General features: G+C 40.8%; 1 protein-coding gene across 10 annotated transcripts in view; it reads left to right on the top strand.

Annotated features, from left to right (window-relative positions):
* Positions 1-14,812, top strand: part of itpr1b (inositol 1,4,5-trisphosphate receptor, type 1b) — an 81,997-nt gene that overhangs the window by 11,326 nt on the left and 55,859 nt on the right. For 7 of the 10 annotated variants that reach the window (XM_069714310.1, XM_069714259.1, XM_069714320.1 and 4 more), the window contains exons 4-22: positions 4,175-4,290; positions 4,412-4,498; positions 5,307-5,465; positions 7,193-7,291; positions 7,422-7,505; positions 7,737-7,883; positions 8,088-8,192; positions 8,565-8,609; positions 8,723-8,752; positions 9,271-9,425; positions 11,952-12,051; positions 12,141-12,301; positions 12,507-12,648; positions 12,744-12,902; positions 12,995-13,167; positions 13,600-13,719; positions 13,808-13,999; positions 14,330-14,581; positions 14,671-14,812. In XM_069714310.1, coding sequence (XP_069570411.1) covers positions 4,175-4,290; positions 4,412-4,498; positions 5,307-5,465; positions 7,193-7,291; positions 7,422-7,505; positions 7,737-7,883; positions 8,088-8,192; positions 8,565-8,609; positions 8,723-8,752; positions 9,271-9,425; positions 11,952-12,051; positions 12,141-12,301; positions 12,507-12,648; positions 12,744-12,902; positions 12,995-13,167; positions 13,600-13,719; positions 13,808-13,999; positions 14,330-14,581; positions 14,671-14,812 — 2,468 coding nt within the window. The remainder of the gene's footprint in view (positions 1-4,174; positions 4,291-4,411; positions 4,499-5,306; positions 5,466-7,192; positions 7,292-7,421; positions 7,506-7,736; positions 7,884-8,087; positions 8,193-8,564; positions 8,610-8,722; positions 8,753-9,270; positions 9,426-11,951; positions 12,052-12,140; positions 12,302-12,506; positions 12,649-12,743; positions 12,903-12,994; positions 13,168-13,599; positions 13,720-13,807; positions 14,000-14,329; positions 14,582-14,670) is intronic. The other 3 variants (XM_069714328.1, XM_069714292.1, XM_069714269.1) reach the window with 1 other exon arrangement.

Here is a 14,812-nt window from a genome sequence, read left to right as displayed (position 1 = left end):
TCCAGAGACATGCGTGACAGGTTAATGGGGGATTCTACAAAAATCCCCCCTTCAGGGGTGAATGAGCGTGTGATGTTTCTGTCTATTTATAGGTGTTAGCCCTGTGATAGGCTGGCGACCTGTTCAAAGTGAGCTGGGATAGGCTCCTGTGACCCTGTTCAGGATTAAACGGGTATAGATGATGGATGGACATTACAAACAATTTATATTCTATGGTTTAAAGTGGTTCATTACAAAAATAATCAATATGCTATGGTATGAAGTGGTTCCAAAGAAAATTGTCACAGCTCGTTCTGTGATTTTTTTTTTCTTTTTTCTCCAGAGTAACCAGGCAACTGTTTTTAGTAACACAATGTTATTGAATTGAACCACTAGCAACAGTCCATTTATGTCACTGACAACCATCCCAAAACCATGGACCAAAGAAACCAAAACTATTGTCAGAGTTAAGACAGAGTAGTTGTGATCAGTGTAGGAAAAATAAGTAACTGTTCTTTTGTGTGCAAATCAACTAACCCGATACATGACAATTGACATGAAAGCGGTGTGTACGGCCTTAATTTCATGACATTATGAATGTTTGTAAAATACGGAGTTTACAGTATTCTGCTTACAGCAGAAAAATTGTTTATGCTGCAGTAATTTTTGGAATTTGATTCAACTATTTTTAACTGTGAAAACCACGTTGAAATCTACTGTATCTGCTGTGAATCCTCTGAGTGCTGGCTCAGTTCACTTTCCTGTCATCCTTCTCGTCTACTGTCAGTCAATGTCAAAATTGAAGAACATGAAGTTCACATTCAGCATTCAAGTATTTCTGAAATAGGTGAAGCAATTTTTTTTTTTTTAAGTTTTTTTGTTTTTCGATTATGTCTGTGTTTTGAGAATGACATTTTTCTCCTCATCTCAGCTGGCAGTTTGACATGTCACACACAGATGTTCCACTTACAAAGCTCTGCCATTGTGTCTTATCACACCGGTATTGCTCAATGATGGTTCAGTGGAATGGGGCCGTCATTAAAATTATGAGATCCACCTGCAATTTTCCAGGGAGAGAGAGAAAGGGAGGGGGGGGGGGGGGCATTCGATGTAGAAACCCTGTCTTTTTTGGTTCACGCTGTATGCAGTAAGCGGAAAGTAATTTACACACATCAATCCATATTGGAAATTTTCAAAGTCACTATAATGCAAAACCAAGTCATAAACATTTGGACAGTTACCCATTTGGATATGAAAGCATCAAAAAATGTTAAAAGGGTTGTATTTCCCACAAATATTTTTCGATATCGACATAGACCCACTCAAACTAAAGCCAAATTGGGCGCTCTGATGTAGTGATGATGCATTTTTTTTTTTTTATATATATATATATCAAATGGAGGATGTCCTGAAGAAAAAAGCTGGAAGATCTTAAAATGTGTAGCCTGAAGGGGGGCATGACGAAGATGCGAGATACCTGCCAGAAACTATCAAGCATCAAAAATGTCCATACTGGCAGCAATGCAAATTTGTGACTGTTGTGAGACTTCCTAAAAAGTTCAAATATATTTGCGTCAGCTCATTCTTCAGAAGAAATTATGGATTTCTTAATTCAGTCAAATGGCAAAAATATATTTTCAAATTCGACACGGCTGGTATAGGATACTAAGATATGGCACTGTGTATCGTAGAGCACATCAGTCAGTCACAATACAGGCAGCTGGACAGACAGACAGGCCAACGATCTGGGAAAGCAGCATTTTTTTTTTGGGGGGGGGGGATATTTTGGGGTCACACTTGCTGTGACAGGTGAGCTGACCAACAGGGATGAAGCTGTGTGCTCTGTCAGTCCAGGAATGTTTTGGGGATGGTCTTGAAATCCCGATGCAAGTGGGCTTTAAATGCAGCATCTCAATGAATATTCTTCACAGCGAAAAACTCGTGACGTCACAATACCAGAAATTCACAGTGTGATTGGTTGATGCCTTTATTCGTAACGCAGACAATCAGATAAATCGACCTCCTTCTGAAAACAATAAAATGTCGCTTTTTAAAAAAAAAAAAAAAAATTAAAATTTGCGTCCTGTTTACTAAACTAAAACAACAGTTCCAAATTTATTCACATTCAAATGAGTTGCACCAAAAAAAAAAAAAAAAGGCCGCCGGTGTGTAAAGGCATTTACTATCCCGACGCTCACATACCATTTAGAATTTGGACCTTAAAATAAATTGGATTGTGCAGCGTACATTCTGTTAAATAAGTGGTGATGTCCGCCGGTCCGCTAACGAGCGGATTACTGCTTTTTACAGTTCATTTCTTAAATGTCGAGCAGGCGTGCTGCAATGACTGCAGAGTTTGGTGTTAGAAGACGGGGTCGGAGCTTTGCAGCGTTTGGCCGTTGTAAAGATCAACATTTTCCTCAGGCGTCAATACCACACGAGGGGCCGTTCTCGTGGACTCCTCGTGTACACGGTACATACGACCCCGTTTGAACGCAGGATTACTCAGAAAGTTAATTTAGCACTTCAACTACAAAGTTAAAACACATTAATTAGCCATTGGAAAAATAAGTGAGCGTAGTGATATTGAATTAAAAAAAAAAAAATCTGCCTCAAGTTTATTTCTTATTGGTGACTTTATCGTGTTACTATTTTACTTCTCTGTCCGTTTTTTTTTTTTGCCTCTTTCATTGTTGGAGCAGTGGAAAAACGATTTAGGAAATCCCTTAATCAACCTACATTACTTCTCCCATCATTTAGCATTTTTATGCTCTAAACCTACCACCTGCCCATGGAATTCAAACTCCTCCCAGATTATATTTTTCTTTTCTCCATAACCTTATTTGCTCACAGATGTTCTCCCAGTGCCCCATTTTCTTCATTGGTCCTTGACCTCCTCCCTTCCTGTCTTCCTCCTTCCACTCATGCTCCATGATGGATAATCCCTGGACTGTCTTTCATTGGCCGCATTTCCAACAGAGGCTGCCAGTGGCTATTTTTTACCACAGTTACAGCTCCTCAGGTCTCCTGTACCAGTTCACATATACAGTGCGGTAAATATACTATAGAGGATGGAGTGTCTGTTTCTAGTATGTGACTCAATCTGACCAGATTAAAGTAAAAAAAAAAAACAGGGCGTGTTTCTGTTTTTGAGAGATTGACTATTTAGTCTGAAGTAATGGTAACGTGAACAACCATTAGCATTAGCTCGCTCTCTGTAAGTCGATCACATAAAATGGGTTTTTAACCCAAAGCATTTATCTTTACAGATAATTAACACAGTTGACAGATAGCTGATAGATTATTAAAGTGAATTAATGAACTTTACACATTTTCATATTATAGAGTGTTGTCCTTAGTATCACCTCCAGCAACTGTCTTCAGCTGTAATATTGGTGGACAGAGCAAGTCAACCAGACTTTTGTTATTAAAGTTTAATGTATGTGATGATGTTTTGTCACAAAGTGTTTACTGACTGAATGGTTTGTCTGAAAGTATTAACGATGCTTATTAGCAGGCTCAGCTGCTGTCTTTGTTAATCCACAGTGGTTTTATTTGATATTCTGTCATTCTTCCATTGATCAGGTTTTAAATATGTTTTGTGATTAATAGTAGCTTGTTTAATAACTGATCAGGAGACAATGTAAACAAGGCATCATCCTCTGCAGAACATGAATATTTCATTGAAATCTGGTGAGTTGTTGCCAGGACGGGACGTTTATCTGTAACACTTGCTGCCAGTGGGGCAACGTTTTTATCATTCCTGCTGTAACATTAATACAATAGCCTGCTGTAGATCTTCAACAAACTCAGATGAGGAGGGTCCTGGCTGAGACATTTTAGTATTTTAAAACAAGTTCAGGAGTGTATGAGGTCAGAGTAATGCAGACTGATCTTCTCTTGTTTTACAAATTTAACCCAAATTTGTCGTACTGAATCTCAAATGCTTAAATTTACACTCTATGTAGCCTCACAGTTACACACTCACATTTTTCATGCTGGGGATCAACGGAGTACCCTGCAATTGCTTGTGCAAAACTGTTCACATGGTTTCATTTTCTCCCAAAACGTTGCTTTGTTTGGAAACATTCTGCTGCTTGCTGTGGTCAAGCTGCTAGGTATGTGTGGAGACTCGCCTTAATGCTAAATGAGGACATTTGACTTTTTCCCTTTTCTTGTTTTTTTTTCCCCCCAGACTGCCTTTTCAAACTGTGCCCTATGAACAGATACTCAGCACAGAAACAGTTCTGGAAAGCAGCCAAACCTGGAGGCAACAGTACGACTGACACAGTTCTACTCACTAAACTTCACGTAAGACGCACGTCATTATCTCCAGAAATCTTAATTTCTGTCCTGTTTTGTTGATCATTTGAAAAATTTCAGTTCAGACAGAGTGCGTGTTTCCATCTTTGTCTCCTGCTCTGTGTTTTAGCATGCTGCTGACCTTGAGAAGAAGCAGAATGAGTCTGAAAACCGCAAGCTGCTGGGAACAGTCATCCAGTATGGAAATGTCATTCAGGTGCGTTCAGGGACCTATGAGATAAGGTGCTTTGCTTAATAGACCTGCAGCAATATTTAGCACGGTATATGACACCATAATTCTGTTCAATTCAGGGAGGAGTTTTGAATACCTACAGCACAAAGATGTGCTATAAAGCTGCCCACTGTAAGGTCTTATCTTGCTTTGCTCATTGCAAAGGAATGCTTTGCACCCAGGAAACAGATAATCTGAAACCAAGAATAGCAACGCATTCCCTCTATGGCATGCACAAGGGAGACAGTATATACAGAGTAGGATGTCCTAGTTGCAATGATCTGTCATTCCAGGAACAAGGTGAGCACTGATTGGTTCCGGGTTTGCCTTAGGAAATCAGTTTGAACATAGATTTATGAAAATGTCAACTCCGTTATGCTGTCTCAGCACCATTTTGCATCACTCCGTAGGACTGAGCTGAGCATTTAATTAAGTCTGTTGTGGGCCTCAAATATATTCACATGCCTTTATGTTTCAAGTGGTAATAGATTATGGTGGGCAGTGCAGGGTTAACTGTGAACTGTAAGTTGGGGGATCCTATGCTGCAACAGAGGTCACCAGCTACATTTTTGGACTGGCGATATCATATACTTGATTAAACTGGGGAAGACACAAAAACACCAGACAGTTCTAGAGATGCATATTTTCAGTGAAGTGCTCCCTTGGGTCCTTTTGTGACAGTCTTTCTATCTTTGTTCCAAACTGTGTAATTCTTGCATGACTGATCTCATTGATAGCAACTGTGTGGCCTGTAACCATGTATTGTACCTGTGTGTCTTGTTTTTCCCGACAGTTGCTGCACTTGAAAAGCAATAAATACCTAACGGTGAACAAGCGCCTACCTGCGCTGTTGGAGAAGAATGCCATGAGGGTGACTCTGGACTCGGCAGGAAACGAGGGATCCTGGTTTTACATCCAGCCTTTCTACAAGCTGAGATCCCTGGGAGACAGTGTGGGTAGAGCAGGGCGTGGGATTGAAGTTAATTATGCTCAAAAGGACAAATTAAGGATATATTTTTAGACTTTTCAAGGGGTTTGAAAACAGAAGTTCCCGGACTCGCATGTTGCTGGTTGTTATAAGACAAAATTAACTCATTTAAGCGAGAGAGCCGATAGTGAAATCTGAGCATCACTTCAGGCTCCTGCCTTTTTACTCTGTAATGCGCAGCTCACCAAGCATGAGGAACTGCTGATAAACTGATGGATATATGTCTTTTTAAGATATCTGTTGTGGCTCGATGAGACACAGCGCATTCCCAGTGTCAACAAAAACTCAGCCGTTTGTTTGGGACAGACAGCAGAAAGGCGCATTTTCACATGCTCATGTTTCAATGTTGTTTTATTACCTGGTCAACATTTATATTTATTGAAAGCTCCCAATGGTGTGTTTGCACCATCATAGTTCACCTGCATTTTACCAGCTCAGTTGCATAAATAGATAATGTCGGGCAGCTAAGGGATTGGGTCAACTAGTGGGTTTATTTGATACATTGCGTTGAATAATGATAGATCATATAATAATACAATTTAATTAGTTTTAAGATAATTGATGGGAAGATCCACTGATTTTAGGCCTCAACATCTGTTTAAAGGTCTTTTGAAGTACAGCATATGAAAAGTTGTTTCAAGCTGTTGGTGGGTCTGGAGGGAGCTACATGACCTCCGATGCGTTGACTCAAGTGACGTAACTGCAGTCAGTGTCACAAGTCTACAAGTTGAAAAAGAGAAAAATCTTTATTACCAAAACGTACTTGTTGCCTACTCCTCACTTCTGCTCGAGGCTACAGTGGCTCGAGGTTACATTAACTGCTCTCGGCACAACACTGCTGAATCTCTGACTGAACTGTCAGTTGTCCAGTTGTATCAAGGGCATTGTACGTAGCTGCTAGGTTCTGAAAAGAAACAGAAGCAGAATACTTGATTCGATTTTTGATTTTTTTTTTTTTTTTTTTTTTTTTCTATTGTGACTTCAAGAGCATTGTTGAAGTGCAATGCGGAATTGTTGGAGTATTTTTTGGGGGAAGTAAGATACGGCATTGTATACAGAACACACCGCATGGACACCATGTCTGCTGCTCCTGCTGCAGTTTTTACTGGTAGCTGATGGAAGCTGATAAAGTTAAGCTGGCTAATTGGCCAATTAAATTTTCACCTCATTAATCCCTTTGGGGAAATCTGTCCTCGGCATTTGATCTGTCCTACCTATGTAGGAACAAGCCCCAGTGCAAAGCTTGTAGATTAAATCGGACACCAGTGTCTTTGTCAGCGGCAATGACAGGAGAAGCTGTGAGCTGTGTAGTGATTGAGGAACGGATGTCCACTACTTGTCAGATGGAATAATTACAGTACTTACAATGGCAATTAGTTTCCATTGTTTCAGATAAACATGAATATCTATTAATAAACTTGTTGAGAGACTGTTCTTAAACTTCTGTCAAGGCTCAAGCTTAATATAGGATCGCATACAGATGCTCTGTCTGGTCCAGTCCTTTTACCCACAACGTGGTCTACACCGCCACCTAGTGCTCACCTAGATGCTGGCATCATCCACTGTAACCAGATCTTTCATACTTACAGGGATCCCCCCCTTTGAGGACGGGGAATCTATCTCTTCTTTTTTCTGAAAAATGGTGAAAACAAATGCACATTTGAATGTTCCATTTCATGTTGCTCCTTCAGGTTGTAATTGGAGATAAAGTCGTCCTTAACCCTGTGAATGCTGGACAGCCTCTACATGCCAGCAGCCACCAGCTAGTTGACAACCCAGGGTGCAATGAGGTACATACGATCTCTTAAATGAATTAATATTCATTAAAGTGGAATATGAAACACATTGCTGAGAGGACATTAAAATCCAAGATAAAAGTACATGCCCTATAAGGTATTCACAGACTTCTCTGTCCTTCAGGTTAATTCTGTGAATTGCAACACAAGTTGGAAAGTTGTTCTGTTTATGAAATGGAGCGACAACAAGGAAACAATACTTAAAGGGGTAGGTACCATCACACTTTTGTATTACAGTAAACAATGTTCACAGATATTTACATACAAATTCATTAACTGGCTACAAATAAGGCACATTAGAACATAATACAAACTAAAACACTGAAAACATGGTATTTGAGATAACCAATACAATTAACATCAAGCAAATCAAATATTGTCATGTGTAACTGCAACTCATTGTTCATGCATGTATGTTTGTGTTTGTTTGTAACTGCAGGGTGATGTTGTGCGGTTATTCCACGCAGAGCAGGAGAAGTTTCTCACTTGTGATGACCACAGGAAGAAGCAGCATGTTTTTCTGAGAACAACTGGTCGGCAGTCTGCAACTTCTGCCACCAGCAGCAAAGCACTGTGGGAAGTGGAGGTTAGAACAATGTGTTCTGAAGATAAACACTGATTCTGTTTTTTGTGTTACTCATTCATTGTTCTTTAACAAGTCGATTACAAAAAGCCAAATGCCTTTAAAAGTGCAGCGCTCCAACCTTGAAACATAATGTTGTTTACATTGCTTCACATTACAGATGATGATATTTTGTCATTTCTGTCCATGTCTTTTTGCCATTACCAGGTGGTCCACCATGACCCATGCAGGGGAGGTGCAGGCTACTGGAACAGCCTGTTCAGGTTTAAACATTTGGCCACAGGGTGGTATTTGGCTGCCGAGATGGGTGAGGTGTGTCTCAACTTCTTTACCTTCTCAGTTCAATTCAATTTTATTTATACAGCATCAGATCATATCTTCAGTCATCTCAGGGCACTTAACATAGTAAGGCCCTTTACAAAAGAACCCCACAACATTATAGAGGGGAACCCAACAATTTAACAATTACCACATGAGCAACAGTTGGAAGAACAAACAACAAATAGAGAGACTACAAACATTGCATATATATCATTGCAATTTAAATCATTTAAATCAAGTGCTCTTGACATGGTCAGTGTAGAGCAATGTGGTATAGACATACAGAGATGTTTGATGCACAGTGCAGGAACCACAATATGTAATGAATGATACTGAAGAGGATGTTTGACATTTGTTTCTCAGGTGAATGCAGATTTTGAGGAGGAGAGTGCTGAACAGCGGTCCTCGGTGAGTAAGCCTGATCTCTCGCTCTCTGAGTGCCCACAACGTCATGCTGGTTTCCCCACTATTCTCGATCTTATCTGTTAAAACCTGTGCTGGATCTTTGCTTCCTGCTCTAGGTGGTGGACTTTACACCCTTTAATTTCCAGGTACTGTCATATAATCTTTACTTGGCTGCAGCAATGTACCTCAAAAATGTGTCTTTGTCATGTCATGGATTGCGCAGTCTTTGCTGTTTTGTTTTCCAGTCTCTCTTTTGGCCTTAATGATCAACAAATCCTTTAATCCAGTTTGTGTGTTCCTTAATTTCAGTAGCGCTAGATTACTACCACAGAGTGTCACCATGCCGTCATCTCAGTTGATGCATGTCTGTAAGGAAATTACCATTAGGTGGCAGTGTTGTTGTTAATGGCTTTCACCAGGGATGTTGCATGTTCTATACTTGTAGATCATAACATGTGCCAACATGGCCCAACAATCTGTAGTGATCACTGAAGCAGATTTGCACAACTTCCATCAGGAATTAGTTCTCACTTCTTTGTGAAATCACACATCTGTGCCGCATTGTGGTGGAATTATATATCTTATCAGTGTTTTTTACGAATTTTTCTGTTTCTCACTGCAGTTTCTAGCCAGCTCTCGCTCACTGCATATTTTCACCCTCTAGCTGGATGCAGATAACGAAGCTTTAAGAGGCCGCCTGCGGGCCCCACAGGAGAAAATCATGTACTCTCTGGTGCCTGTTCCTGACGGCATGGATATCTCCTCCATCTTTGAACTGGACCCTACTACTCTGAGAGGCGGGGACTCCATGGTGCCCAGGTATAATCTCAAGCACACGCATGCATACCAGGAATACCTTCTCTGGAGCTCCTGAATTTACTAAAAAATTCACCCAATATTCAGACATCACAAAATATTTATACAAACATAAAAAAAAAAAGTGCTTTCCTCTACCTGCAACTGCACAAAGTCAGAATAAGATATTATGAAGCCACAACATTGTTGTACTAACAGGCTCAAGACAGCGAAGAAGTGAATAAAACAATCTGACAGGTGATGTTAAAGACCCCTCAAGAGGAAACAATAACGCCGGAAATGTTGCAAAGTGCGGGGGAAATATTTACTAAGACGTCACATTGTCTAATCAAAAACCACAATGATGTCAAGACTATGACATTCAGACAGTGACAGAAGTAAACATTTGACTCATGTGTATGAAGGGGAATTTGCAGCATCTGTAGTAAGGGAGTTTCTAAGGTAATGCGCACGTTTGGTTTTGCAGCTATGGACAAGGAGCAGTTTTCGTTTGTGTGGTCTATTTTGTTTGTGTGACCACCTGTTTGTTCTCGTCACGGTTTGACTGGTCATTCAAAACAAAGATTGTTGCCCAGTCTTTGGCTTTTGGTTGAATCACAAATTGCAAGAGAAGACACTGTTAGGAAGAAATCAATGACAACTGTGTGTGTGTGTGTGTGTGTGTGTGGGGGGGGGGCATGTATTTCTATTATTGGACTACTCTGTTCAAAAGTACCGTTGTGAGGACATTTTTGCATTGTGAGAACATTCAGGCAGGTCCCCTTAACTTGAAAGGAAAATTTTAGTGTTAAAACTTTGTTTTACCGTTGAGGTGTGTGTGTGTGTGTGTGTGTGTGTGTGTGTGTGTGCGTGCGTGCGTGCATGCGTGTGTGTGCGTGCGTGTGTGCATGCTTGTGTTTACACTGGTCGTCTTCACATCATATGATACTTGCCATGTAGAGCTGGGAAAGTCCCAGTATGACAACCAGTCAGTCATTGACAGTGTACACAGGAGGGGAATAACTTTCAGTTTCAAAATGCCATGTAAGATCTTTGTTGTGTTTCTGAGGTAAAACCACAAACCTGATGTTGTGTAAACACTGCCTTCACTCACAAACACATTATCTGGCAAAGGGAAATGAGCTATATCAAATCCATAATTTGATTATTTAAAAAAAAAAAAAATCTGTTAAAACCTCTGCAGTTTCAGTCACAATATCATATTCCATGTACTTGTGAATAAGCAGAGTCTTTGTCATGATTCGATTGAGCCTGTATTTGGTTCCTCGATTCTTGTTGACAGTGTTGTGTGATACAGAAGGTGTAGTTCTAAAATTTCAGCAGCGTAATTGTCTTTGTCACAGCGCATCAGATAAGAATAGGGCCTCCACACGTTGTAGCAAAGCCTCCATTGTGTCACGTCGTCAGGTGCATGTTTGCACGGTGCAGGCTACTACCGCTAGCACCTCCCGATCCAACCTGAAATAACCCTGTCCCTTAACCTTTAGCCAGGGGACTGATTAATACCTGGGAGAACCGGTACACAAAGGTAAGCCTGTTAGCTTCAGTGGGCGGTTGCGTAATACCTGCCAAGAATATGGCTGCGTCTGCTGTCCGTGCTGACGGCCTGACAAACTGCACGCACACACACACAGACACACACGTGCTTGCTCACATGCACACGTGGAGCAGACGGGATGCTTTGAGAATGCTGGCTGTCGTTACTATGTGTAAAGGTTTAGTGCTTAACGGAGGAGAGATGATACTGTACAGGTCACTAATCTGTAATCATGCCACTCACACGCCTGAGTTAGGCATGGGAAGCAGCCAGTTTTCTACCCAGGCAGCTTGTTACTTTTAGTAACATCAATTGAAAAAAAAAACATGTAGTAATATACAGTAATTTACTAGGTGCGCACCTTTATTACAGTACAATGCGCAATAAATGTTTATCTGTGCAATGCTTATATTCTTCCGCTTTTGTTGGCACTGCTTCACAGGGGTGTTATTTATGATCTTCAGCCCTTCAGATTGTGAAATATGTTGTGGTTTATAACTTGGCCTGGGAGTGGCTTCAGTGGAAAGCGTATGTTGTGGCTAAAGTTTTGAGTGTCAAGCCAACAGTGGAGATGACTGTCTTGATTAGTTTGTAAAGCCTCCTTAAGTTTATCTTCGGAGTGGTTCCACAACAAATGTATAAATTACCCCCCCCCCCCAAAAAAAAAAAAAAAAATAAAATAAATGATGAGATATTGAATGTTGTTTAAAATATCAAAAAGGATATGTAAATTCATGGCCATCTTAAGCAATACATGTCCAAAAAAAAAAAATAGAACTAGTCAAAAGCATTTTCACTTCTAAAAACACAATTTTCTTCAGGCTTTATTGCTGTTTATGGCCATTCAGGGTCATACAAGGATAAAGCAATTTAACTCCTCCATAACTGGTCAGATTTGTGAAGCACTATGGCACCATGTCCTTTGTCAGTTTAACATGCAGTTTCTATTATTTGCATTTTACTTCATCATCTCAATTCCCTGTTATTTTTAGGAGCTCCTATGTCAGGCTAAGACACTTGTGCACCAACACCTGGGTTCATAGCACCAACAACCCCATTGACAAAGAGGAGGAGAAACCTGTCATGTTAAGGGTGAGTAACTGATCGGTTGGTCAACGTGTGTAAAACGGCTTTCTGAGCAGTTACACAAAAATCAAGAGATTTTTTTTTTTTTTTTTCAGATTGGAACATCAGCAGTAAAAGAAGACAAGGAAGCTTTTGCTATTGTTCCAGTGCCGCCAGCAGAAGTGCGCGATTTAGACTTTGCTAATGATGCAAGTAAAGTGTTGGCGTCCATTGCTGGCAAGCTGGAAAAGGGTACCATTACTCAGAATGAAAGAAGGTAGGGATTATTTACATTATTAGGTTTTATGTATATACTATATATGCTGATACTATGTATTTATTTGTAAATATTTATTACATAAATACATTTCCCTGAAATACTCACTTAATGTCTTAAACAAATTCTGATTTCAAGTCCCCAGACGTTGTTACTGAGTTGTACTGCATGTGTTTTTATTTCTTCTCGCTTGTACAATCTCCAGGTTTGTGACCAAGCTCCTGGAAGATCTAGTTTTCTTTGTGGTGGACATCCCCAACAGCGGGCAGGATGTTTTGGAGATCATGGTTAACAAACCCAACAGAGAAAGACAGAAACTCATGAGAGAGCAAAATATCCTCAAACAGGTCGGCCATAATCCTTTGTGACATTTTCTGCACTGGTTTACATTTTTGTGGAGCCACATTTTTCGTTGGATTAAAATTGCCTGTTACCTTTGCAGATTTTCAAACTTCTCCAAGCCCCTTTCACAGACAGCGGGGATGGTCCCATGCTGCGGCTGGAGGAGCTCGGAGACCAGCGCCACGCACCGTTTAGACATATTTGCAGGCTTTGCTACAGAGTGCTGCGTCATTCCCAGCAGGATTACAGGAAGAACCAAGTAGGTTGCACACTACAACTCCACTCTGAACTCTGATACTGCTTGCATTTTCTCTGCAGCAATTATCCCACCACCTTTTACCCTTGTTACAGGAATACATAGCCAAACAATTTCGCTTCATGCAAAAGCAGATTGGGTATGATGTGTTGGCAGAAGACACAATAACAGCTCTGCTCCACAACAACCGGAAGCTGCTGGAGAAACATATCACTGCTGCAGAGATAGACACATTTGTCACTCTCGTGAGGAAGAACCGGGAGCCGAGGTGAGGCTTATGGGGCGAGACAGGCTGCTACCATTGTACTGGCTTAGAAAAAGCCGCTGTGGCCAGTTTGGGTCAGATTTGTTTGTGTAACAGCTCCACAGGAATGATAATCTATGTAAATGTAGTCAAATGTGTGCCGTATGAGTGGAACTGCTTGTGCATGACCTTGGCACTGCTGGTAATTTGCTGAGTGTGTACTTGTGTTTAAGTCATGCCAAGTGCTGTTAATGACACATGTGTCAGGCTCATCCAGAATACAGGAGGCCTTCACAGTTTGGGCTGAGACAGAGAGAGTCACCATTAGTATTTCAATACACTCATTTGACTTCCTGACGTAGGACTGTGTATAATTCGAAATTGATATGCATATCTCTTAACCTTTATCCCCCAGTGCCTTTGAAAAATATCTCATGCATTATTACCTGTGCCCAGGTTTCTGGACTACCTGTCAGATCTCTGTGTGTCCATGAGCAAGTCAATCCCCGTGACGCAGGAGCTCATCTGCAATGCAGTGCTGGACTCTAGCAATGCTGACATCCTCATTGAAACTAAGTGAGCTCATTATTTTAGTCAATTATTAGCATTTGCTAAACTGACATGAGCACTTGGAAAAAAAACTAAAAAACGTGTTGTTCACCAGATTGGTCCTGTCGAGGTTTGAAGTTGAGGTGACGACAAATGGGGAGAGCCCGATGGAGGCAGAAGATGAAGAGGAGGTATGGCTGTTCTGGAAAGACAACTGTAAGGAGATCCGGAGTAAGAGCGTCCGGGAATTGGCCCAAGATGCAAAGGAGGGCCAGAAGGAGGACCAAGAGGTGGTCAGCTACTACAGGTGAAATGTCTTTGTTTATACAAGTTAAAACATATATACATATACACTGTTGTAAGATCACATTAGAATGACTTCATTAATTCTGCAAATTAATAAAGTACAATAAAACCCCTAATAGCCATGTGTCATGCTCAAATAGTCCATAATCAATTTGGAATTTAAAGTTCTACGCTACACTTCTGCCTTTATTTTTGAATGCCTAATCACATGAACATTTTCTGAAAACATCACTGTGAAGTACAACGTAAAATTCAAGGCTCATGAATATGAGTATAGTGTAGTTTTGAACAATGGGAATGAATAACAATTTACTCACATATTTCCTCCCAGGTGCCAGCTGAATCTCTTTGCCCGAATGTGTCTGGACCGTCAGTACCTGGCCATCAACAAGATCTCTGGTCAGCTGGACGTGGATTTGATCCTGCGCTCTATGTCTGATGAGGACCTGCCCTTTGACTTGCGAGCGTCTTTCTGCCGTCTAATGCTGCACATGCACGTGGACCGTGACCCTCAGGAGCAGGTCACACCCGTCAAATATGCTCGTCTGTGGTCTGAGATTCCCTCTAAAATCGCTATTGATGAGTGAGCTCCTTTTTTGAACACTTTAAAGTTATTTGCATTCCAAAGATGCCACAGCATATCTCAGACCTTGTTTTGCTCTATTTATCAAGCTATGACAACGATGAAACAACCCGAGATGAGATCAAAGAGCGGTTCTGCCTCACGATGGATTTTGTGGAGAATTACCTGAGAGAGGTGGTGTCGCAGAATATTCCCTTCTCTGACAAGGAGAAAAACAAGCTTACCTTTGAG

The sequence above is a fragment of the Brachyistius frenatus genome, unplaced genomic scaffold (assembly GCF_029030835.1).
Source record: "Brachyistius frenatus isolate BFR_SWC_R1_liver_20210118 unplaced genomic scaffold, ASM2903083v1 Contig_4, whole genome shotgun sequence".
Classification (NCBI taxonomy): Eukaryota; Metazoa; Chordata; class Actinopteri; family Embiotocidae; genus Brachyistius; species Brachyistius frenatus.
This window is presented reverse-complemented; position numbering and strand designations above follow the sequence as displayed.